General features: G+C 41.2%; 2 protein-coding genes across 2 annotated transcripts in view; both read left to right on the top strand.

Annotated features, from left to right (window-relative positions):
• The window catches only part of LOC119427740 (AT-rich interactive domain-containing protein 1B), a 121,693-nt gene extending 121,407 nt beyond the window's left edge, over positions 1 to 286 (top strand). Inside the window, exon 7 of the mRNA XM_037695378.1 lies at positions 154 to 286. Within this exon, the coding sequence (XP_037551306.1) occupies positions 154 to 286 (133 nt within the window). The remainder of the gene's footprint in view (positions 1 to 153) is intronic.
• Positions 287 to 1,295: 1,009 nt separating this feature from the next.
• Positions 1,296 to 18,434, top strand: LOC119427739 (AT-rich interactive domain-containing protein 1B). The gene is made up of 12 exons (XM_037695377.1): positions 1,296 to 1,376; positions 5,079 to 5,261; positions 5,651 to 5,863; positions 7,691 to 7,910; positions 11,944 to 12,085; positions 13,460 to 13,629; positions 14,405 to 14,537; positions 14,652 to 14,771; positions 14,886 to 14,961; positions 15,428 to 16,163; positions 16,371 to 16,501; positions 16,635 to 18,434. The coding sequence occupies exons 1-12, from the start codon at positions 1,302 to 1,304 to the stop codon at positions 18,432 to 18,434; spliced, it is 3,999 nt and encodes a 1,332-aa protein (XP_037551305.1). The 5' UTR covers positions 1,296 to 1,301.
• The last annotated feature ends 6,557 nt before the right edge of the window (positions 18,435 to 24,991 follow it).

Genomic DNA, 24,991 nt, shown 5'->3' with positions numbered 1-24,991 from the left:
ACACTGCCAGAAATCATCTCTGGCATTATGTGACCTGTTCCTTTGCAGCTTTCACTGTTACAATTTCTCTCCACAGTCTGTCGTTACGTTGCAGCTCTGACTTCAGTCATGTCTGTTAGGTCTAATAACTTTGTGCACCTCTGTGTGTGGTAGGCAGGGAAACTACCAAAGCCCCAGCATCAACCAAGGGAGCGCCATTTCCTACAGTCAGTCAATGAGCAACAACAGTTCAGCAACAGGAAACGGACAAGGTCCAGGCTACAGTATCCCTCCTTCAGGTAACTAATGCCAACTAGCAGAGGTTATTTGACAGCCTGTGTTGGAGGCATGTGGATCGTTTTATGCTTGCAGGAAGTTGCTTTTTGATCATTTGAATGCTGATAGCTAATATTTTAAATTATCGCTCATATTTTTCATCTGGTTGAGCTTGTAGCAGAGAAAAGAATTGGAGAATTTCAAAGCCAGCTTTTTAGCAGCTGGTTGCATTTGTTTTTATGGTTTATAGATGCTGCATAGTTGCTTATGAAAATCGTACCATTACAAAAGGGCCGCTAAGATTTAAAGTCCGAAATACACAATAACAGTTCCAAAACGCAAAGTAAAATACCATTAGTTTTCTCCATATAGCTGCAGCACACTACAGAGAAATAAAAAACCGTAACCCTAAATCAAGGATTTTTTTTTGTTATGAAGGAACATGCATGTGACACAATTAAAAGTAGGATATGAATTCTTAAAATAGAAACATAATAAAATGTGCATAATGTCAGCTGCCAGGCTCTTTTGAATGTCAATCTATTATTTCATCATCTTTTTGTATTTGTGAAAATGTTTTCCACAGAACTGGGCGACTGCAGCAGCTCAGTTTGCTTTAATTGGAGTTCTTTGTTACTTTTTCTCTTTCATAAGAAGGCAGTGTTTCCTGCTACGTTTGAGCTGAACTGTCAGACAGGCCTAAACTGACCTTGAGACCACAGAAAACAGAAAGTTCAGCTGTGAAAATGTGACTTTTTCAATTAAAAACGTACACCTCGATGTTGAGATTTATCTTAAACAGTCGTGATTTAGAAAGTTAATTAAAAGCAATGTAATAAAAGCTTATTATATCGGTGCTGTTTCCAAAACGTACATTTAAATATAAAGCTCGTAAATTTGTTTCACTTTGCTCAAAACTTAGATGATTTTTATTTTCAACTTTAGGAAAAGCTTTCTCATCATTTTTTTCAGCGTTGTAAATTTAAGTATAAGGTTACTATGAATTAATTTATTTTTTTCTGTTAGGACTCTCAGGAGACGGTTTAATGAGCCCAGATGGAAAACTAAAGTTGGACGTCAAAGATGAAGGCGGCCCTAACAATGAGCCACACAAACCAAAGGTACCTCCCAGACTAGCTTTATTTATTTTATTTTTTACAGTCTCCTCCCTCATTTATTACCACTCGCCACCAAAATACAAAAACCAGGTGATGATGTTTTTGCCAGTGTTTGTCTGTTAGCTAAATGTCTCATGAATCAATGGATATATTTTAATTAAACATGCAGAAAGTATTCATTACATGTTCATCTACAACTGTTACCTTTTAGAGTCAACTCCGTTCAAGATGGCTACCACAGCCAACCGACCTTAAAAACACAAAGATACAAAAAATATAACATTCAGTTTTACAGATATTGAGCTAAAATTGGGAGTTGTAGTAGCTGACACTGAAACTCTTTGTTTCAGATGTAGTCATTAGCTGAATATGCTCTGTGTGTTAGCAACATATCTCATGACCCACGGGCAGATTTTAATACAACTCTTAAAAATGAATCACTAAATGTTTAACTAGAACTGATAAATGTTTGGAGTCAATCCAAGTCAAGATGGCCACCACAGCTAATTCAAATTAGTCATCACTGAAATGGCTATATCTTAGTCAGTTTTACAGAAATTGAGCACAAATGTAACGTTTGTAGATGAGTTACTAACCCTCTTATTATAACTGGGCCGCCTGTTTTTTTTTTATTTTTATAGTTGTAAAACTGTCAAAAAAATGTGTACTGAGTCTGTATTTTTGCTCCTTTTTCCACAACAACCTCAGCTTTCAGTGTCTGGTGGTTATTTAACATTTCTGTCTATTAAAGACTGTGAACAAACAGTTTAAAGAGAAGCAAAAAACAAAAATCGGAATTTAAATTTTTAAGTTTATTACTGAACAGGAACTTCAAAATGACGGGGGACATCTTGTAACATTATGTGGGATGTCAATGTTCGATTAACTCTCTGGAATGAAAGAGAGCGGGCGATATGCATTTCTTCAAGGAATGGCAGGCCTTGTTTGAATTTAGTTTTTTTTTTTATTTACCGTATTTTATGGCGTATAAGTTGCAGTTTTTTTGCATAATTTGCGAGCCCTGTGACTTATACACCCAAGCAACGTATTTTTGTTTTTTTCCATAGTTATAGCACAATTTTTGGCTGAGATCTGACGATTTCATTCATTCTGACATGGAAAATATTGAACACTACCATTTTCAGCTGCTAGTGGGCCCTCGACTAATATGGCAAGCCAAGTGATTCATTAATAGACAAAAGTGGCTATTAATGAGACACTTGGCTTGCCATACAGGTCACCTTCATCTCACTCAGGAACTCCTGGAGCAAACGTCAAATCAGCTGCATTTTGCTGTGTCACCCAGGTGAAATGCAGCTGATTTGACCATTAAAGTGCATTTATTAAGGAAAACTTCAACTGAGACGCACCTTTTCTATAATTTCGTGCAAACGGATAATTATTTTTAAGTGTTAATCTTGTTAAATTCTTGTTAAAGTCCTCCCATGCAATCGATTTTTGGCACAACACCAGCCCACATTTCTGGGTTTAGCCCTCATTTCCAGGTTGTCAGCGATGACACGTAACAAACGCAATGCGACTTATACGGCGTTGTGATGTATTTATGTTTTTCCACTTTATTACACATATTTGGACCGATGCAACTTATACAGCGGTGCGACGTATACAGTGGAAAATACGGTAAATTAATGAATCCGAATCTGATCAGCCCCTTCTTCCTCAGCACAGAGGGCTCTTTCTCTGTTGTTTGCTCGCCATATTTAATGAATTGTTTAACATTTACCATCCTTAATGTTTCCCTCGCTTTGTTTCCGCCCGCAGCAACTCTCTGCTTGCTGACGTTTCAGCAGCTCGAGCTGCGATAAAGAGAGAAACTAAAAGAGAAGCAGAGGACTTGGCATCTGCAGAGCACACAAGCATTCGCACACAACGCAGACACGCTGGGCACATAAATACAAGAAGACATTCAGACCCACAGCGTGCACGGTTCTTCCTCTGTGCCTCGTTTTGTTCACAAACACGCGTCTCAATGCACAATGCTGACTTTTCATTTTGACCTACAATAGTAGCTCAGCAACAACAGAACTGCTCTTTGCACTTCCCTCCTCTTGTTTTTTTGCACACACATGCACTCACGCCTCCATCACAACCACTACACGACTTTTCCCTCCAAATCCCTGCCTTTTCTTTTGCTGATTACGGTAGTAGGGCCTTTTGAATTATTTAAGGCATCCCGAGCAGCCAGAAAGACCCCCAGTGCTCCCTAAAGAGATGATCTGTCTGCCAAGAAAGAGAAAATGAGTTAGAAATTCAGACAGAGAGGCCCAGAAAGATAAGGTTTTGCTGACACGAGCATTCTGTACGCAGACGAGAAGCACTTGTCAAGCTGTTGTTCCCTCTTTTGCAGTTTCTTTTACACACACACACATGTTCACATGCACTGAAGAATGAGGGCGTTCACGAGCGCTGAGCGATTTACACCAAGTGGAGTTTGTATCAGTTTGATTTGCATTTATGTCACATCTGTGCAAACAAATTGTTACAGTCCTTTTACAAAATGTGCACTAATTCACAGCAACAGCTACAGTGGGCATAAAATATATTTCTTGTTTTAAGCTATACTCATTATGTAAATCTGCATTTATGGTATGACACGAGAGGTACTGCGGATCTCATTCTTTCAGTCACTACCCAGAGCTCGTAGGTGAGGGTGGGAACGTAGACCGACCGGTGAACAGAGAGCTTTGCCTTACAGCTCAGCTCCATCTTCACTACAATGGACCGGTACAGCGTCCACAATACTGCAGCCGCTGCACCCATCTGTCTGCCAATCTCACACTCCACTTGTGAACAAAACCCCAAGATACTTGAACTCCTCCACTTGAGGCAGAACCTCACCCTTTAATTAAAAATATATATTTTTAAGTTTTGGATAAGATGATTAATTTAAATTTCCTTAAGTCTTGTTGATAAATTGCGGGTATTTTATCAAGCTTTATTTAAAAAGTTGGGTGTTTTTTTATTTATTTTTTAAATAAGGATATTGGGGGGGCCTGATGGCGATTGTCCAAGGGCCACTTTTAGCCCTCAGGCCTTATGTTGCCCACGTCTGGCATATAAGGATCTAAGATATATGCTAAACAATAATAATCTGATATAATATGGTGTAATAAAAAGCAGCCTGAACATGAGTCTGTTGTGAGTAGATGGGTATGAATATAACTGCTTATGGGAATATAGAAGCTTATGGCCTTGTTTGTTTGTTTGTTTGTTTGTTTGTTTGTTTTCCCAAGAGTCTGATGTTCACTCTGCTTCTTACCCAGTCAGGCAGTATTCCTAGTTTCAAAATAGAATCTAAAATTGTGTTTCATTCAATTTATTTATCTAATTCTTGTTTATACTGTATGTAGTATTTGCAAAATAAAGAATAAAATGCAAATCATACGTGTCTTAAATTTTAGTTTGGAGACACGTCATCCTTGAATTCCACTTTTTAAAATGTGCTTAAAGCATCAAACCTATACATTTTTAAAGACTTGTAAAATCCTCATTTCTTGCAATTCATTTGTGTTCTTTGTGCTGTGTTCGGTTTACTTATTATTTTAGTTAAGTTTTCTTGAATAAGTACATTTTATAAACACTGGACTGTTTTTATGCTTGTTTCAAGTTTGAAATGCAGTATTTATTGGTGAGCAGCTGAAATGGGATATACGGTAAAATATTTCTCCCTGAAATGTCACTCAGCAGCTTCAGGATGGTTACATGAACAACAACAGCAGCAGTGTGTCCCAGCCAGCCACTCCAGGCAGCAACCTGCCCATGCCCCCCTCCCTCTCCCCCAGCCCCGCCAGCCTGTCGTCATACCATGGGGATGACAGCGACAGCATCAGCAGCCCACCTTGGCCTCTCAAGACCCCTTCCAGCCCTGTAAGAACTAGAAATTCTCTTTATTTGATGGTTTGGTAAAGACGCCTCTACTAATGAATAACAGTTTTGCATAAAATCTTTTGAAATTCTTGCCAAGCTGCTTTTTTTCTGTTCAGAATCATGTTTCTGAACCTGAGCTGATGTTTATGATTAGACTTTGTTCATTAATTTGAATTTAAAGGTTTGTAAGCCGCTGCGCTCTGATCAAAATGCTCTTGTTTTTTACTCAGTCATTCGGCCGCTCACACTGTGTAAATAACAGATGAATTTTTAATGGTCGTGACAGGGTGAGTGGGTTGTTGCAGCTGAAAGCAGCAGCAGGAAAATAAACTGCAGACTGTGCTGCTACTTCTCTATAATCGGCTGTTTTTATTGTTTGTCTTGATCAGAAAGTCAACCCAAACTCCTCCATCGGCGGCGAGAGAGCCAGCCGACTGTACGAGCTGGGTGCAGAGCCCGAGAGACGAGCTTGGGTGGAGCGGTACCTGACCTTCATGGAGGAGCGGGGCACACCTGTTTCGCAGCTTCCAGCTGTGGGCAAGAAACCGCTGGACCTGTGGAAGCTCTACATGGCTGTTCGGGAGATAGGAGGCCTCGCCATGGTAACGCACAGAAAACAGGGTTGATTATGGGATAATATTAGAGATAAAAGAAACATTTCAATCCTTAAAATAGCACCTACTGAAGGGTTTGCTTCTCCTGCAGTAAAGTCCCTCTTATCATGAGCACATGCTTTTTTTTAGTATTCTTCAGCAGCATGCTCTCTAGCTAAATGGCATACGGCACGCTTGTAAATGTTAAGAGATGTCCTCAAAAGAAAAAGATACATAAATTAATTCTGAACAGCCTACTTGTGGATCTGAGACCTTGTGTGTGTAAAGGAGAAAGAAAGTTTTAAAGATGGTCTTACGAGTTTTAAAGTGGACAGCTGAGAGTCACGGAGAAAAGCGCGGGCACTCCTGTGGTTCAGTGCTCCAACACAAAAGCTTCGCACAAGTTTTTTCAACCGAACTGCAGAGAATTGGAGTTCAATAAGGCCTGGATTATGTGTGGCACTCTGTCTTACCCCAAAGGTGCTACCTGGTCAATGCCTTGTTGCAGCAAAATCAAATATAAATTTATATTTCTGTATGAATCAGCTCAACCTGTGAACAAGCACTGTTTTATAAAATGTGTAGAAATGTAGAGGTTTTTCTCCCTGAAACAAAAAGCAGAGCCTCAAACCACAGAAAAAGTGCTCAAGAATAATGTTAGCATAAATAAAACATTCAATGAAGCCTAATACGGTTTTGATTTTAAATTAGAACCACAACATAAAAGCTATAGAGAAATTGCATTTTCTGTAAAGGTGCAGTGTGAGCATGTAGCGCTAAATGACGGCTTGAAAAGCTGAAACTGAGCATTTAAAGCTAAAAGGAGCAAAACACTAACTAATGTAGAACGCTAGATTAAAGCTAAAAGTACAAAATGCAAGCTTAAAAATGTAAAACACTAAATAAAAGAGCAAAAGGCTCGGAGTGTCAAAAAACTATATAGAAGTTAAAATGTTAGAAGAACGCTGACTTACAGCAGCTAAAAGTAGCAACAGACTGAAAGCTAAATACATCAAAGTCCAGTTAAAAGTTAAATGCGGCAGAACTGTAGCTAAAATCTGACAACAGCTAAAAGCTAGCTGAAAGAAGTAGAATGCTAAAGTTTCAAAAAGCTATATAGAAGCTAAAATGTCAAAAGGCTGACTAAAAGAAGCTAAAAGCTAAGCAGCAAAAGACTAAAAGCTGAATACTTCAAAGTCCAGTTAAAAGTTGAAGGCGGCAGAACTCTAGCTAAAATCTGAAAACAGCTAAAAGATAGCTGAAAGAAGTCGAACGCTACATAAAAGTTTCAAAAAACTATGTACAGGTAGAAGCTAAAATGTCAAAAGGCTGACTAAAAGTAGCAAAATGTTGACTACATGCTAAAAGTAGCAAAAAAAAAAGCATCAAATAGCATTTGAGTCCAGTTAAAAGCTAAATGTGTAGCTAAAATCTAAAAGTATCAAAGGCTAACTAAAAGCTAAAATTAGCACGAAAGCATTGTGTTGAAGCAGATCTTAAAGAGAACAATGTTTTGGTAGGAACTGAAGGGAACTTAACATATTTCTATGGGTAAAATATTTGTAAATAAAGTTAAATACTTAATACAGTATAAAAGTTACAAAGAAACAAAAGTCAGACCATCTGTCTCCTGAATGAGCTGAACTCTTTAGGTATGAATGTTAAAATAGCACAAAGTCGTTAGACTGCTGAATCAGCATTCACAGTATTATCACATGCGGCCGTCACTCATCAGGATTTCCATCAAAAATACACGAGCACAACAAAATAAACTATAAACATCATGATCAATTCAATCCTCTTATTGGGTTCTCTCAATCTGTTAAAACGACTCAGGTAAATAAGAACAAGAAGTGGCGCGAGCTGTCCGGCACCCTGAACGTCGGTACGTCCAGCAGCTCTGCCAGCACGCTAAAGAAGCAGTACATCCAGTTCCTGTTCGCCTACGAGTGCAAGATGGAGAGAGGAGAGGAGCCGCCAGCGGACAGCAACAGTGGCAGCAGCGTGACCGAAGGCGACAACAGGAAGCAGGTCAAGATCCAGCCGCCTTCACCTGGTACGCCTCTCTTTAATTTTTTTAATGGCGCTCCCATCTGTCAGCAGCTCCACAACAGGTGCTGTTGATCAGCCCAGATTTCCTCTGTGAGCTTTGTAGCTGTGTCAAACATCACAGCTGTTTCCATCCTTAAATCTTACTTAAAATGATGTTCGCATTTATAAGTTTAAACAAAGTTTCTATAATCTGACCCAAACCTTCCAGTGGCGTGGCTGGTGAGCCTAAAATTACATTTATTCTCCCATTCAAATAAAAACAGCAGGAAAAACACAAAGACTATTGAAAACCCAAGAGAAACAAGTGAAAATGATCTGTTTTGATGGGATGATTTATAGTTTAATAGAGGTGAATTATGATACAACCTTGTATTTCCAACCTGAGACTCGCCTTTATTTGATTACAGCGTGAGGAGGTTAAGTAATATTATTTTGGTGCACGCCACAACACAAAAGGTGCTCTTTGTCTGCGTGTTACCCGTTTCACACCATGTGTCCCCGCGCACAATTACGAAGTGAGGGAGATTCGGTGCGAGCCAAGAGATAAGGTCGCCTCTCTAATTTGCAGAGGAGATGAGAAAAGTGAACTCTGCTTTTAAATAGGACACCGGAGCTCTTCACCTACCTGAGACGCTGCAGATTGCTTTTCCTGGAGGGCGGAAAAGAGGATCTGGTTTCATTTGCATCCACACACGCACGTTAATATAGTGAACATAGATGCAGATAAACACATTTCAATAAATCTGTCTTCCAACCCTCTCACCACACATTATAATTTATAATTCAGGTTCCTCTCGTAGATTCAGGAGGATCCAAACAGCTCGGTTTTACAGAATTTACACGGGAAGATCATAAACAGTCCAAATCTTTTTGACTTTAAGGTTGTCTTTGAATAAACGCAGCTGAACCTCAACCCTGAGCTGCTCTTTGTGCAACATCTGACAAAGTTAAGTCAGATCATCTGGATTGATGCAAAAAATAAAAAATAACTTGTTGAAACGTTTCGTCTTTTATCCAAAAGACTGTCAGTCTGAGGAGCTGCAATAAACTCAGTCTTATAAATAGCATCTTTTCATAGTGGATCAACCAGTTTGGTGTTGATATCCAGAACTAGCTGTTCACATGATAAAGGAGGACCATCTGTGTAACAATTGGTCGTTAATGCCCTGATGCCATCATTTCCGAACCCGAAAAAAAACCCCTGGCATTTTTAATTACCGGTAAGCTTTGACTGCTTATATAGTTATTAACGGTCGGCGGACGTGCGCGGCTAAGGGGGCAGAAGATCGGAGCTGAGGGGGTGTTTGTGCTTTCATGGCATTAAATTCCTGCTTCTGCCTGCATTCTGCATTATTCTGACACGGATCCTGCTCTGACATGTCGGATATTTAGGGGTCTCACCTGTTTGGGTCATCGGCCGCGAGCGTCAGCTGAGTGCAGCGGCTGAATGAACGTCCATTTGGGCTTTGAATGGATCACTGCCTGGCAGTATCTGAAGCTTAACTGAACTTTTTACCTCTTTCAAGGCCAGTCAGCGCACGGTCAAATGGCCGCGTTTGGCTGGTGATTGTATGGCAATCCATGTTGCCATGTAATCATTGTGTTTCACCCCCCGGCGCGTGTAATGTCGGCGTCATTATGTGCTAGTGTGCAAGATTTTTTTTTCATTATCACACTGTTGACTTTCAACCAAAGATTAAAAGCGAGATTGGGAATTTTTTTGTCTCCAAACCCTATGTGTTATTTTTCACCACTTTTTATTGTCTGTCCAAACAACTCACTTGTAAATGAGTCTTTAAGCCTCAATGTGATTTATCTGTTTAAATAAAGGTTGAATGAATGAATGAAAAAAAATTGGATCGTCAGCTGCGCGCATCTGCTAACGCAATCAAAAGCCCGACACCAGCCCGGCCCACACATTAAGCACATTATTATGGCCCAGCTCCAGGTTTGGGTTAGAAATGACATCACTAGACTGATGGTCCTTCTTTAACATGTGATCATCTACTGTAGTTTCCAAAGTCAACAACAAACTGGTTGATCCACTATGAGAAGGTGCTCTTTATAAGACTGAATTTGGTGCAGCTCCTCAGACTGACAAAGTCTTTTGGATTAAAGATGAAAAGTTTCAATTTTTTTTTTTTTTTTTTTTGCATCCGTCCAGATTATCTGACTTAATTTTGTTTGATTTTTCTACCTGGATTATTGAGCATGCATCAGGAGATCTTTGTGCAACACTTGATGGAAGTAAAAAGTCTTGCATATTTTCATGCCACCTAAATGAAAATCTAACATAACAAGAAAGGAAACTTTGCAAACTTACTTATGTGTACATATAATCTGGTGGGAGTTGCACCAGTTCTAAAACCTTAGAAAAAATGTGGAAAAACAAGTTTTACAGATTTAAACGCTTAAAGAAATAAATCCTATTTCTGTCAGCGTGGTACAAACAGCCCTCCTGACTCCCTGCCAGCCTATATATAGACTGACAGCTCGGTGATGTCACTGAAGGAGTCTGTCCAGCGGCTGGATGGGGGTGGGGGGAGTGTGTTTATGTGGTGGGGAGTGATTAATGAGGACTGGAATGTAGAACGTAAACAAACTCGACCTCGCCATCACCTTTCATTCACAAAACCGGCTCAGCTGACTGACTTTTTTTTTTAATCCCTCCCCCCCTTTTAACTACTACCACTGCACTGGATTATGTCACCCACTGACACACATGCAGGCTTTTACGTCCTCTGCGCACACACTTCTTTTTCATCTTTGCCACGGTTTTTTTTTTTTCTGCTAAATGTGGACCAGGGGGCTTGGGTTCTTCATACCTCCGCTCCTCTATTTTACAGATGTGACGGCTCACCTGCTCAAACCTCTTGACCTTGACTAACCCCACTGTTGTGTCCTCTTCTCTGTGTGTGCATATTCATTTAGTCTGACACTGGGATAGCCCAGGAAGTAAAGAATCCCTAATGCTCACTGACCCGACTTTGCCCTCCTTCATACCACTCCTCATCATCATGGGACTCCATCTACCTCCTCTCTTCCCCTCAGTCTCCTGTGATGAAGAGGCAGGGGGTATCATTGAATAATTCAGAATTAGCATGAATTTTTAAAGCTCGAGTCTTACATGGGGCTTTTTTTCGGAGGATGTGGCGCAGGGAGAGGCCGCTGAGGCTCTTTCAGGGAAAGGCTTCCTACGCTAAATGCTCATTAGGACACTTTCATGTTCTCTCACTGCCTTTGTCATCTTTTAGCTGGAACAGTTCGCATTTTCCATTCATTCGGGGGATTTGTATCACTTGGGTTTTTTTTATTTTTTTTTATCTGGTTGGGAGTTCTTTGTGTGCAGGGTTCTTGTAGCGCCGCGCTCCTATAATTTCCCAGTCATCTGAGCTGAGAATTTAACAGAAATGTGGTGTCATAACAAAATAGCACACTAACCCAATTTTAACCTCAGTCTCATTGTGATGGGTAGCTTCTTCTTTTTTTCATGAGCAGGCTTTTAACGCTTTTCAATCACGTTGAGTAGATGTTTTTTCTAAAGCGTCTGCTTGTGTGTTGTAACATTTTAGACGCTAAATTTGATTTCATGTGAGCTTCAAGTTCAAAGTGCACCAAATAAAATAAAAAAATAAACTAATTTTTAACACCTTTCAAATGAATGCTGCTTCTACAGCTCAAGTGGACACATTTGTCTTCCCTTCTTGCTGAACCCGTTCTCCCTTCACTTCCTCCTCTGTTGGCCTCTCGTCACTCGTTCCTGTGTTCCCATCTTCTCTGTCCTTGTGCAGCGTGTTTGTTCGGCTCAGCTCTCATGTCAGGCATCACTCCAAGTGCTTTGGACTTAAACCCAAAGTTATCTTCCTAATACAGCACCTTGCTGCGGTGAAATCCCACTACGGTCGCTGTAACTCGAACCGGCTTCAAGATCACAGCAGAGGACTTGTGGGACCCCCGCGGTCTGAATGAGCAACAGTTTTTAGGGAGAACTCAGAAAATCCTTCAGATTTAGTAATAATGCTTCTTTTGTCTCCCAGCTAATTCAGGCGGCTCTCTCCAAGGTCCACAGACGCCCCAGTCTTCTGGCAGCAGCTCAACAGCAGAAGTAGTAGGCGACCTGAAGCCGCCCACACCTGCCACCACCCCGCTGGGACAAGTCACTCCACTGCCCCACAACAGGTACCACAACTGAATCAGCTGATTCCACTGCTGTTACCTGTACAGACTCAGCCACGGTGTAAATAGTGTTGCTAAAACATTTAAGATGTTTGATTCAACGCTAGATCCAGACATGGAGTTTTCTGTTCATCTCTGCTGATTTTAGTTAGAAGTATTGACGTATGTGACGCCTGGTCAAAGGTTTTTGTTTGCTTTCTCTGTTATATAACGTGAAAAGACATAACTGTTGTCTAACGACGACAGTGACAGCAATTTAGTATTTTAAGGCAGTTTTAGACAAAAGATTGAGACAAACGGACAAAGTCTGTTGGAGTCAGTTTCCCCACCATCACAGACATCTACAGATGCAGGAAGAGAGCCACCTGCATCATGAAGGACCCCACTCATCCAGCACACACACTTTTTGCCCCGCTCCCCTCAGGAAGGAGGTTAAAGAGCATTAAGTGTAGAACCACTAGACTGAGGAACAGCTTCTACCCTGAGGCTGTTAGACTCATGAATCTCTAACTAGAATAATCACTGTGGAAAATCACATCATGTTGCTGCTGATCTGTTTCATGTTGCTGCTGATCTGTTTCTTGTTGCTGTGTTCATTCGTACTCATCTGCTCACACAGACTCATGTTTGTGCTGCTGTTCGGCGTATTGTTTTAACTTTTTTATGCTATTAGTGCTTAGTATATTTTTATTGATGTATTTCTTAGTTCATATCTTAGATCTTATTAATGTTTTTATTTTACATTTTAATAATTTTGTTGGATGTAACTGGGACCCTGTGTACACACTTTTGTTCCACCACAATTTACCATGACAAATAAAGAACCTTGAGTCCTTGAAGATAAAGAGCTTCAAGGGAAAATACAACCATCTTTAGTTAAATATTGTGCCGATATTCTTATACTTGATTCTTTCTTTTTTTTTTTACGTCACACATTTTCCTGATAATTTGAAGCTATTGAGAACAGTTTACAGAAAAACAAGATTTGCATAATTTTGTGAAAATATATGAAAAAAAAATAGCTTTCAATAACTTAATTAAAAATCTACTGGGGAGTTTAAATTGTGGATTATTCTTTTATGGATTGTTTCATTTTTAGGGTAAATATATTTCAATTTTGACGATAATTAATAGATTCTGGGTAATTGTTGAACTTTTAAAAAGCACAAGGAGTAAATAACTTGCACTATTAGGTCAATATGTTGCAGGTTATGTCAAAAATGTTCAAATGTATAAATTATATAATGAAATTCTTGCTTTAAAATGTTTTATTTAAATGTTTTGAGCCCTCCGAGCTCATCAGACTCTTATTTTCTCTTTGTTCTGTCCGTATGATGTGCACTTTTCCCATGATTCCCTGTTTTCGTCTTTTTCCAGGAGCAGTGTGAGCGTGCAGGACCCCTTCTCGGAGGTGAGCGACCCGGCCTTTCAGAAGCGGGCTACCAGCCTGCCCCCCTCAGCTCCCTACCAGCAGGGCCTCAGCATGCCTGACATGATGATGAGGATGCAGTACGACGCCAAGGACCCCTTCGCAGGGATGAGGAAGAGTGAGTGAGGCACACGCTGTGGAACCCACTCACCAAAAAGATGTTTTTTCTTTGTGCTTCATGTGAATACACTCCTTTGTTTTTGGTCTGCGAGCAAAAAGAGAATAATCTTATTATAAATTTTAATTATTTTCACGGGGTTTAGATGAAACCAGCTTCTAATTTAAAGCTTCTTCCTTAAACTTGATATAAACTCACACAGATCTTTCTCTAAATGACACTTGTGTCCCGGAGCCATTTATCTTTCGTCTGCCTCCTTTGGTCTAATTTATTGTCATGTCACCATGTCGGCTCAGGTCAGGACAGATGTGTTTTATTACTAAAAGTCCAACAGGAGATAAGAACTGTTTGTTACACCACACATCCATTTATCAAAAACACGCTATCTCGTCTAATCTTCTAGTAGTCTAGCCTTTGTCGCATCCTTATTCCACTCATCCTTTTTCTTTTCATCCTTCCCATCCTGCTGAGATGCACCTGTTTTGACCGAGTCATGTGGTTTAGTTATCAGAACAAACAGTAGTTTCAGGGGAAAAGCGGCGGCTCCTCTGAAGGCTGAAGAGAATGGAGCCTGAATAAATAATCTGGAGGATGGTAGCTGCATAACAACACTTTGACTGAAAATAATAAGTGGAGAATATTCATAGAGTTATGCTGCCATCTGCTGGTTAATATAGAAACTGCACTTTTGAGTCCCCATTTGATTTTTCTGTTTATTTACGTTTACATGAAATTACTGGAGATTGTTTCATTGATTTACTTTCTTCTTCTGCAGTGGCAGGAGCTGATCCTTACATCCCGAGCCAGATTCCCAGTGGTGGTATGCCGGACATGTACGGTCGGCCGCCGTCGGGCCTAAGCATGAGTCAAAGGTCACAGTATCCATACGGGCCAGGCTATGACAGAAGGTACACATACAAGACACCTGGTGGCCATCAACATTTAAAACTAAATATTATAATATGTTTATTTATTTTTAATGGTTCTGCTTGTTAGAAATGATTGTTCTCTTTAATCCTTAGACCTGATCATATGATGGGGATGGAAGGGACTATGGGCCCCCCAGGAAGTCAAAATAACATGGGACACTCCAACAGTGAAGGCAGCATGTACTCCCCAAGCAGGTACCCATCACAGCAGAGGTTAGTGAGCTTGTATTTGCATAAAATCCAACACATTACTGAAGGATATTGCTGGTTACAATATGATAGATGAATATAGCTAATCTTTTTCTGCTTTGTGTCTTTGCTTTGCAGACATGATGGTTATGGCCAGCAGTATTCCAGCATGCCATACGGGATGCATCCATCTGGGATGTATCCGCAGCAGCAGGTAGGTAACAGCTCAACAGTTTGCACTCAGTATTATTAATCTGTTATATTAAAGGAACATAGTAAAGCACATTCTAGCTAAAAAGTCACGATTTTTAAACAATAAAACGTCAGCATTAGGTTAAAGATTACAAACAAATAATTTAATTAAATAAAAGACCTGCATAATTCCTTATCTTTTATATTTTGACTATTCTTGTTACCACTTCTGTTGTGATAAATATTACTGAACTCAGAAGTAGCAATTGATGAGAATAAAAAACATTTATGCTGACACCACAATTTAGCAGAACATAAAGTTAGCTTGTGCCTAGTGTTGTTATATCATTCGAAAGGTAATGTTTATATAAAATATTACTATTTGGAACACACATGATAGTATTTTATAAAAATTACAAGAATCCACGTCCTTTGGAGGTGTGTTTTGATTGAACATGTCACCGCTAAGAGCATCTTTGCTTCATCAGGGCTACAAACGACAACTGGATGGAATGTACGGCCCCCCACCCAAGAGGCATGAGAGTGACATCTACGCCATGCAGTACACCAACCAGCAGCCAGACATGTACAACCACTATGGTGGTGGCTACACAGGCCCTGAGCACAGACCGATCCAGGGACAATTTCCCTACGCCTACCACCGTGACCGTATGCCCCCATCGGGCCAGAGCCAGCACAGTATGATGGGTGCGGGCCACACTCCTAACCATGCTGCTGACGGGCCTAACATGTGGCCTTCAAGAACAGACCTCGGCTATCCTTACCACAACAGACAAGGACCGCCATCACAAATGACGCCGTATGGCTCCATTTGCAGAGACGACATGGACGGTCGGGCAGGGCAGGACCAGTGGCATCGCCAGTCTCCCTACATGTCATCATCAGGTGGCATGCCCCCCCTGTCTTCACGCCAACCATTGTCTTATTCCAGCTCCCCATCCATGGCCAATCATCTGCCTCGAGCCCCCAGCCCAGGGCCCTTCCATCGCTCAATTGACCCTCGAATGTCCCCCAGTAAAGCCCCATTCATGTCACCCATGAAGATGCCTAAGCCTGGGCTGCCTATGATGGGCTCACAGAGCAGTGGGCCCATTGGTCAGTTTCCTCCAAACCTGAGGAGAGACCTCAATTACCCCCCAGGGTCAGTGGAAGCCACCTTGCCGATTCTGAAGCCGCGGCGTAAGCTCAACTCTAAGGACTGTGGTAAGACAAAGCCCTTACTGTGTTTGTGAAAATGAATTTGTGCAGGAGTTGTATGAATGTGTGAAACGAAAACTCCCTGTAAAAGAGTCAACTGAGCACAGAACTGGTTCAATGTGCAGTGAAGTCATTAGATTTTCGTTCAGCGCCCCCCCTGTCTGATATAAACAGTCTGATAAATGTGTTTTGTTCCTAATAATTGAACCTCAGGAACACCTGAAGCCTGGCGTGTGATGATGTCTCTAAAGTCTGGCCTGCTGGCAGAGAGCACCTGGGCTTTAGACACCATCAACATCCTGCTGTACGACGACAGCACCGTGGCCTCCTTCAACCTGTCCCAGGTAAAACCAGCCTGATCGTACCTTTAATGAGCGACAGAGCAAATTAATTTATTAACCCTTAATTGGTCTTCTTTTTTCTTGTTGACTTATTGATACTGATATTGATTTTTTTATTTTTTATTTTTTTGTCCAGTTGCCTGGATTCCTCGAGTTAATTGTGGAGTACTTCCGCCGGTGCCTGATCGAGATTTTTGGCATCTTGGAAGAATTTGAGGTTGGGACAGTGGCTCATAAGAACTACTTAGATATGACTTCTGTTCAGACGGAACAGAATATCCCCACCCCTAATCAGGAAACAGACTCTACCTCCCTAACTGGACCCGAGTCATCGTCAGTAGCAGAAACTCGGGAGGAGCAGACGGGAGGCACAGAGGAGAACGCTCCGCCCGTCTCTGCACAGCCAGCTGAGGTGTGCGGCAAAAAGGGCGATTTAGATGTAGGTGCGAAAATGGACGAGAAGAACAACAAAAAAGCAGAAGAAGAGCGGGAAAGTGAAAGTAAGAAGCCGTGTTCGGAACTGCCCCCTGCTGGTTTGGAAACTAAACCCAAACAAGCCAGCAAGTACGATAAGCTCCCCATAAAGATTGAGCAGAAAGATGATCTGATCGAAGACCTGACCGAGCGTCTAGGTTACATCACTGAGTTTACCAGCGGGCTGCTGCACTGGCAGGCAGGTGGAGGCGACTCCACCGCGCACATTCAGACGCACTTTGAACCGCGGAGTGAAGCGCCCGGCAGGGACAATAAAAAGACGAAACACAAGGACGAACAAGAGAGCAAGGCGGAGAATCAGAAACGTCTGAAGCATATCACAGCTACTATTGATGATGTTTTGTGCGCCAGGGTGGACGCCCTCTCACATGCCCACCCTGCACGCTCTCTGCCATCTTACCCGTTCAGGGTGCATCCAGATGGGGAGGATGATCATATCACCCTTCTGGAGGACGAGCCCCACTGCCTGGACGAGGCTCCGCTCACTACAGCCTCCGCCTGGCAGGACTCGCTGTCCAAGCGATGCCTCTGTGTCTCCAACATTGTCCGGAGTCTGTCCTTTATCCCCGGGAACGACATGGAGATGTCACGCCACCCCGCACTGGTTCTTCTTCTAGGCAGGCTGCTTCTGCTGAAGCACGTGCACCCAGAGAGGAACAGGCTGGCCCAGAGCTTTCAGAGAGACGAGCAGCAGGAGCGGGAGCTGTCGAGTAGCAAAGACGAGTGGTGGTGGGAGTGTCTGAGTTTGCTCAGGGAGAACGCCATGGTCACACTCGCCAACATCGCAGGTCACCTGGATCTTTCTTCTTATTCGGACACTATTTGCCTTCCTATCCTGGACGGCCTGCTCCACTGGATGGTTTGCCCTTCGGCTGAAGCCCAGGACCCCTTCCCATCAGCAGCGCCACACTCCCAGCTCACTCCCCAGAGGCTGGCTCTGGAGTGCCTCTGCAAACTCAGCATCCAGGACGGTAACGTAGACCTGCTGCTGGCCACTCCGCCTTTTAGCAGACAAGAGAAACTTTTTGCAATCTTGGTGCGCTGCATGGGTCAGAGGAAGGTGCAGGTGTACAGGGAGATGGCGGTGGCCGTCCTCTCCCACCTGGCGCAGGGAGACCCGACAGCGGCACGAGCCATCGCCTTGCAGAAAGGCAGCGTGGGTAATTTGGTTGCCTTCTTGGAAGATGGCGTGAGCGTGGCACAATACCAGCAGAACCCGCACAGCTTGCTGCACATGGGACACTCCCACATGGACCCACCCAGTGTAAACATGATGTGCAGAGCAGCTAAAGGTCTGCTGGCCATGGCTAAGGTGGAAGAGAACAAGACAGAGTTTGTACTGTATGAAAGCAGATTATTAGACATCTCCATTTCCTCGGTGCTCAACGCAGGAGTGGTGGCGATTGTCTGCCAAGTTCTGTTCCACTTAGGGAAATTATGACAGAAGTAGAAGCAGAACTAACACGGCAGACGCCAAGGTTAAAATGATATCCCTGTGGTTTTTTTATTTCTATTTATTAAAATGACAGAAAATGTTTGTGTTTTTTAAAAAGAAAATATCCACATTAGAAAATTAACTCTATATATGTGTAGCTTCTGGACCCTGTTGGGAAAAAAAAGGGGGTTTGGGACTTGAAAGCTCATTTTAATACAAATATTTAATACTTGTATGTGTTTGATTGATTTTGATTTTTTTTCTTTTTCTTGTTTTGTTTTTTTTTGTTTGTTTTGTTTTGTTTTGTTTTGTTTTGTTTTGAGCCAAAGTTGCCACCAAGTGTCGGTGCTGAATTACGTGGTTCCTTTTGAGCGGATGAGACGTTTTCGGTTTTTATAAATATGAATATGCTCATGAACACTTTCTTAACGAAGCGTATTTATTTAAAACGTGACTCTGTACAGTTGGTTGAGCTTGTTTTTTTTTTTTTTTTTCCAACAGTTTGTGTGTGGGAGAATGAAAAATAACAGACTTTTCAAATTGAAATGTATACATCTCCATCGCTGGAAGATTAATTGTGCAATAGGACCAGAGCAAGTTGTCCCTTTTGAAAACAACAGGCTGTAACGCTTCATCAGGCCAGCAGGTGGCAGCATTGCACCAGCCAATCAACAAAGAGAAGAGCATCTGACAAGAAATAGGTATCTAATTTATCAATCATAGCCTCATTGACTTTTACCGATGATCTATGTGTTTCTGGCACAAATGTGTTGTCTGTATTTTTCTTCACTGTGTATATAAACCTTTGTGCAATGAATGCACACAAGTCAGTCTCCATCAAAGCATAGTAGGAGATGAGACTATTATAAAAAATGCTTTTACTGTTGGTAAAATTTGGTATTGTTATTGTACATATTTTGTTAATTGGGTCAGATATTTGAACATGGCAGATGTTTCAATGTAAAAATTCTTGTATGCATTGTATTATAGCTGAGAAAACAATCGCTTTGGTAATTAAATGTGAAAGTGCCAGGGTGAGAAGATATCCATGATAAATCTGAGCATCTTTTTTTTTTTTTTTTTTTTGTTACAGTCAATGTCAGCTGGCATATTTTTCAACTCTCTACATAAATGTGTGAAAAGAACCTTCAAAATGTCCTCGTAAAAAATTTGCCTTTTTTTCGTACGACTCCTCGTCTTTTATTCCGTATACACATTTATACTCTGTGCTGCACATGTCACAAATAAATGTAACAATGAACATTGTTAAGCACTGGAGACGTTGCATTATGTCCTGACAATCCTAGGCCAATAAACAAACATCAGTTGCTTACTTGAAGCTATCGTTTTGTGAGTTTATTGAAGGTTTTATCAGAGCGATGGATGGTTCTTCACATCTCACAGCTTTGATAAATCGTGCTTTTAAGAGTCCAAAGGATGCATGGATAAGAGAATCTGAGCAAAACTCCCTTATTTGTGTTGAGTTGGTGTATTTTGCCATCAAAATTTTTTTTTATTATTATTATTGTTCCAAATTTACAGTTTCAAGCGTGAGCAAAGTGGGTTTCTGCGTGTCTTACGTGGTGGGGGATGAATTTCATGTAGGTAGCCGAGCACAGGAGAAACTCACCCACATCTCTGCGCCTCTGAACAGCTGAGTCATCGAGCTCCTGCAGGATGGATGTTGTGGCTGCAGGAAGACGGGTTCCTCGTCGGCCTCGACTGCCTTGTTGAGCTGCCTCTCACCACAAATGTAGGTGAATTAGCACTGGGTGAAAGCAAAAAAAAGACTGCTGAACTTTTCAGTGTCGTTACATGAACTGCGTGGGTCAAGCTTTAACGGGATCTGAGGTTTTTTTTTTCTTCACTTGAGTTTTCTTACACGAACGCTGCTTCTTCCATCATCTTCATGCTGTTCACAGACTCCCCTCTAAAGGAATTAAACTGGATGGACAAGAGATCATTAGCAGCCATTAAAATCATCCAAAACTTTCCAATAAATTCCAGGTTGTATGGGCCCCTTATTGGTTAACAGGCCCACAGGCGCCAGCTCATCTGGCTCTCCAGGCAGATGTGCAACAGAAGCATGCTATGTTCAACTGTTGTTGTTTTTTTAACAGGTATTTTTCTGTTTATTATTTGCCTGGACAATAAATCGCACTTTCAAATAGCAAAACATATCAGAATAGTCTCAGTTTTGCATGATATTTGATTAAGAACATTAAAACCTTAAATTACATAAAGAACCAGACTTCCTTTGAGAGAAAAAGGGTAATTATACAGCTGTGGGAGTGAAGGAGCTGGACCGCCTCGAAGCAGAATGAGGAGGTGTGTGTATGTGTGTGTGAAGGTGTTAAGAGGACAGACGACACAATGTAGGTTGATGGTGAAATCACGAATACTAATGGATGAACAGGAAATTATTTTGATGGTGATCTGAAACAGGAGCTGCATATATATGCTGTTCCTTTTGTTTTCAGGTAAATCATTTTAGGAAATCTTAATTTTGTTTTTTGATTTGTCTCACCAGACACCGCTAAAGAAGTGAAAACACAACTATAACGCACCTGTATGAAGATAGATGTTATACATCTAAGCATTCTTGGAAAAACGCATCTCTTTTTTTTATTTTTACTAGTTGTTTACTTGATTATGGATGTATTAAGAACACTGGACACCCATTTATTGTACTTTCAGTCATTTGTGCATTTCTGTCCACAGTTGGTCAACTGTACATCAGCTACAGTATTAAAATGTTACTAAATCAACTGCTTCATAAGAACTACAGTTTACACAGTGAATATCATGCTGTTCTGAAAAATCCCTGAGAATAAAGTTTAAAACCAGGAGGTAAATAGAAAAATGTTCACAGAAGAAATTATTCAAATGAGGAATAGGGTCAATTTTTGTTGTTTGTGAAACAAGATGAGTTGCACCCAGTCAGCCATTAAATTGATTATGGGTTCAACTTTGTTGCAATGGCCTAACTTTTATGACAAGAAAAAGGCAGAAAATTAAGATTTTGTCGACATAAATTCTCACTAACCTGCTCAACGTGTTGATATTACTGAGAACAGCACAGTCACTAATCAAGTCCCGATGCTTATCTCCTCTCGGTTCATATTTCAATTAGAAATATGAACTGAAGCTAAATTCTTTTGGCCTTGCATGAGAAAATTTTAAACAAATATCTGAGCACTCAGAGGGACGACTCGGCTACCGCAGCACAAAGTTTTAGCTCAGTAGTTATAAACTTGACTGACTTCCAGTATAGCCGTTTTTGTGTTTGCCTGTGTTATTTAGCTGTGACAGCAATTTTGAATCAGATTTATTATAAAAGTAATCAGCTGTAAATGAATAACCAGTGATTACTTTCTGAGATAGTTATGAAAATCCAAACAGTGATATGTGAAATTTATGGAAACAAACAAAACAACAAAACAAAAGATTATACAAATAAGGTTGTCTGGCCAGGGGTCAGAGGGTGGCAGCAAATGGACTTTTTTACAGATAGTAATGTGCGTACTTAAAGTCAGTACTTTGCAATGCGTTATGGTCTAGAGCAGGGCTGTTCAACTGGTGGTCCTGGGGCCAAATCAGGCCCACGGATGAGCTCAGTTCAGCCCACCAGTGGGTTCAATTTTAAATAAAATTACATTTTAAACCATATAACAATTAATTTTTTTAAATATAGACAAAAGTCTATGAAAAACACGCATAAAGAACCAAAACACGAGCTGAATGCCAAACTTGAATACTGATAAAGTAGTCCCTCGCTACTTCGGGGTTCGACTTTTGCGGACTCGCTCTTTTGCGGTTTTTCAACGTAAGATTGTGCATGACACATTTGTCAACTTTAATGTTACTCATGTGATTGGGACAGTACGGGATAAAAAGTTTACAAAAAAAATTACTTCGGACAGGCGCCACCCTTTTGTAGTTTTCTTTCAATAAGCCTCAACTGTAATGCCAGTCAAAAGAACTACACTACCCAGAAGCCAACAGTGCTTCCTGCCACTGCTTTCTGCCAGAATGGAGGGAAAGTTTAGCAACGCAAAGTCAGAAGTAACAATTTATCTATTAAGATCACAGAACTGCAGGAAAGTTGCAAATAATCCTTAAGTTTCCTGAAGCTCAATTATCCATGTGCACATCAAGGGCTTTGTCGCTGCAGGGTAGGTCTGCCAAACTAGAACCGACCCTAACCAGAACTGAGCTGCTGGTGTGCGGACTGTGGAGCTGATGAGTACCCATATGTAGTTTAGCAGTATTATGTATGTTAAAATTAGTGATGCGTCCTTCTGTGTCGAGGCTTCGAAGCGTGTGTTGAGTAATTCAGGAGGGTTTAAGTGGAGCGTGTATCCAGGTGTGTATTGATGACGCGTGTAGTGACGTTTGAGGCCTCACTGGCGGCCGTACCACCTGACCGATTCAGGAACTGGCTCGTTTGTATGCGCGAGATTCAAAATATAAGGGGCAGACAGAAAAATCCATCATCACCATCATCATAAAGACAGATTAAGATCATTTGCAGAACAAATTTTATTCAACTTAAAGCTTCGCAAACCAGTTATATTATAATCCATCTACCTGTTGTACGCTTATAGTCCACTTGAAAGCGCAGTAGAGCAAATGAAACACCATGGCGCGTCGGATCATGAGTCGAGCTATTTAATGGAAAGCCTCAGTGCTTCATGAAGCTTCATCGCACATAGTTAAAATTACGTAGGTTTAAGAGTTTAGAACATTCTTAAGAATGTCACAAGAGTGTGGGAAGGGTTTATAAAGCCTTATACACACAGTGCCTTGCGAAAGTATTCGTCCCCCTTGAACTTTTCAACCTTTTGCCACATTTCAGGCTTCAAACATAAAGATATAAAATTAAAAATTTTTGTGAAGAACCAACAACAAGTGGAACACAATCGTGAAGTGGAAGGAAATTTATTGGATGTGTCAAACTTTTTTAACAAATAAAAAACTGAAAAGTGGTGCGTGCAATATTATTCAGCCCCTTTACTTTCAGTGCAGCAAACTCACTCCAGAAGTTCAGTGAGGATCTATGAATGATCCAATGTTGTCCCAAATGACTGATGATGATAAATAGAATCCACCTGTGTAATCAAGTCTCCGTATAAATGCACCTGCTCTGTGATAGTCTCAGGGTTCTGTTCAAAGTGCAGAGAGCATCATGAAGACCAAGGAACATACCAGGCAGGTCCGAGATACTGTTGTGGAGAAGTTTAAAGCCGGATTTGGATACATAAAGATTTCCCAAGCTTTAAACATCCCAGGGTGGCAGCATCATGGTTTGGGCCTGCTTTTCGTCAGCAGGGACAGGGAAGATGGTCAGAATTGATGGAAAGATGGATGGGGCCAAATACAGGACCATTCTGGAAGAAAACCTGTTTGAGTCTGCAAGAGACCTGAGACTGGGACGGAGATTTATCTTCCAACAAGACAATGATCCAAAACATAAAGCCAAATCTACAATGGAATGGTTCACAAATAAACATATCCAGGTGTTGGAACGGCCAAGTCAAAGTCCAGACCTGAATCCAATCGAGAATCTGTGGAAAGAGCTGAAGACTGCTGTTCACAAACGCTCTCCATCCAACCTCACTGAGCTCGAGCTGTTTTGCAAGAAAGAATGGGGAAGAATTTCAGTCTCTCCATGTGCAAAACTGATAGAGACATACCCCAAGAGACTTGCAGATGGAACTGCAGCAAAAGGCGGCGCTACAAAGTATTAACGCAAGGGGGACGAATAATATTGCACGCCCCACTTTTCAGTTTTTTATTTGTTAAGAAAGTTTGACACATCCAATAAATTTCATTCCACTTCACGATTGTGTCCCACTTGTTGTTGATTCTTCACAAAAATTTAAATTTTATATCTTTATGTTTGAAGCCTGAAATGTGGCAAAAGGTTGAAAAGTTCAAGGGGGCCGAATACTTTCGCAAGGCGCTGTAAAGAGAGAGAGAGCACATTACACCAGTTTTGGCCCCCCTGCACTGGCTACTGGTTCACCTTCGAATCCAGTTCAAAATACTCTTGTATGTCTACAAATCACTGAACAGTTCCGCTCCCCTATCTCTCCGATTTGCTACAGCCGTATGTCCCATCATGTTCTCTGAAGTCAGCGGACCAGTTACTTCTCACAGTTCCAGGAACTCGTCTTAAGCGCAGGGGTGACAGGGCCTTCTCTGTCGCAGGCCCAAGACTTTGGAACGAGTTACCGCTGCTTGTCAGACAGGTCCCCTCCATCTCGGTTTTCAAATTTAAAAATGTACTACTATTTCGTAGCTTTCAACACCAGATGATCTGTGTTTGAACCTGTATGCTTCACACAGGTTAGTCATTATATTTATTGTTTGCAACGTTTTTGTGTCTATATTTTGATTTTATTACATTTTGTATGTTGCTTTGTGTGCGTTGCCTGTTTTCTGTTTGTACAGCACTTTGGTTGGCCTTGTCGCTGTTTTAAGTGCTCTATAAACAGTATGGTGTGTATATATGTATTTGTATGTATATGTATGTATGTATGTATGTATGTATGTATGTA

Source organism: Nematolebias whitei, chromosome 21 (assembly GCF_014905685.2).
Source record: "Nematolebias whitei isolate Nwh7 chromosome 21, NemWhi1, whole genome shotgun sequence".
Classification (NCBI taxonomy): domain Eukaryota; kingdom Metazoa; phylum Chordata; class Actinopteri; order Cyprinodontiformes; family Rivulidae; genus Nematolebias; species Nematolebias whitei.
The sequence above is the reverse complement of the archived record's forward strand: the minus strand, read 5'-3'. Positions and strand labels throughout refer to the sequence as shown.

Coding starts and splice junctions, on each gene's coding strand:
- LOC119427739 (XM_037695377.1), top strand. CDS start 1,302: ATGAGCCCAGATGGAAAACTAAAGTTGGACGTCAAAGATGAAGGCGGC. Junction 5,864..7,690: donor AGATAGGAGGCCTCGCCATG/GTAACGCACAGA, acceptor AAAACGACTCAG/GTAAATAAGAACAAGAAGTG. Junction 16,164..16,370: donor GCTCAACTCTAAGGACTGTG/GTAAGACAAAGC, acceptor ATTGAACCTCAG/GAACACCTGAAGCCTGGCGT.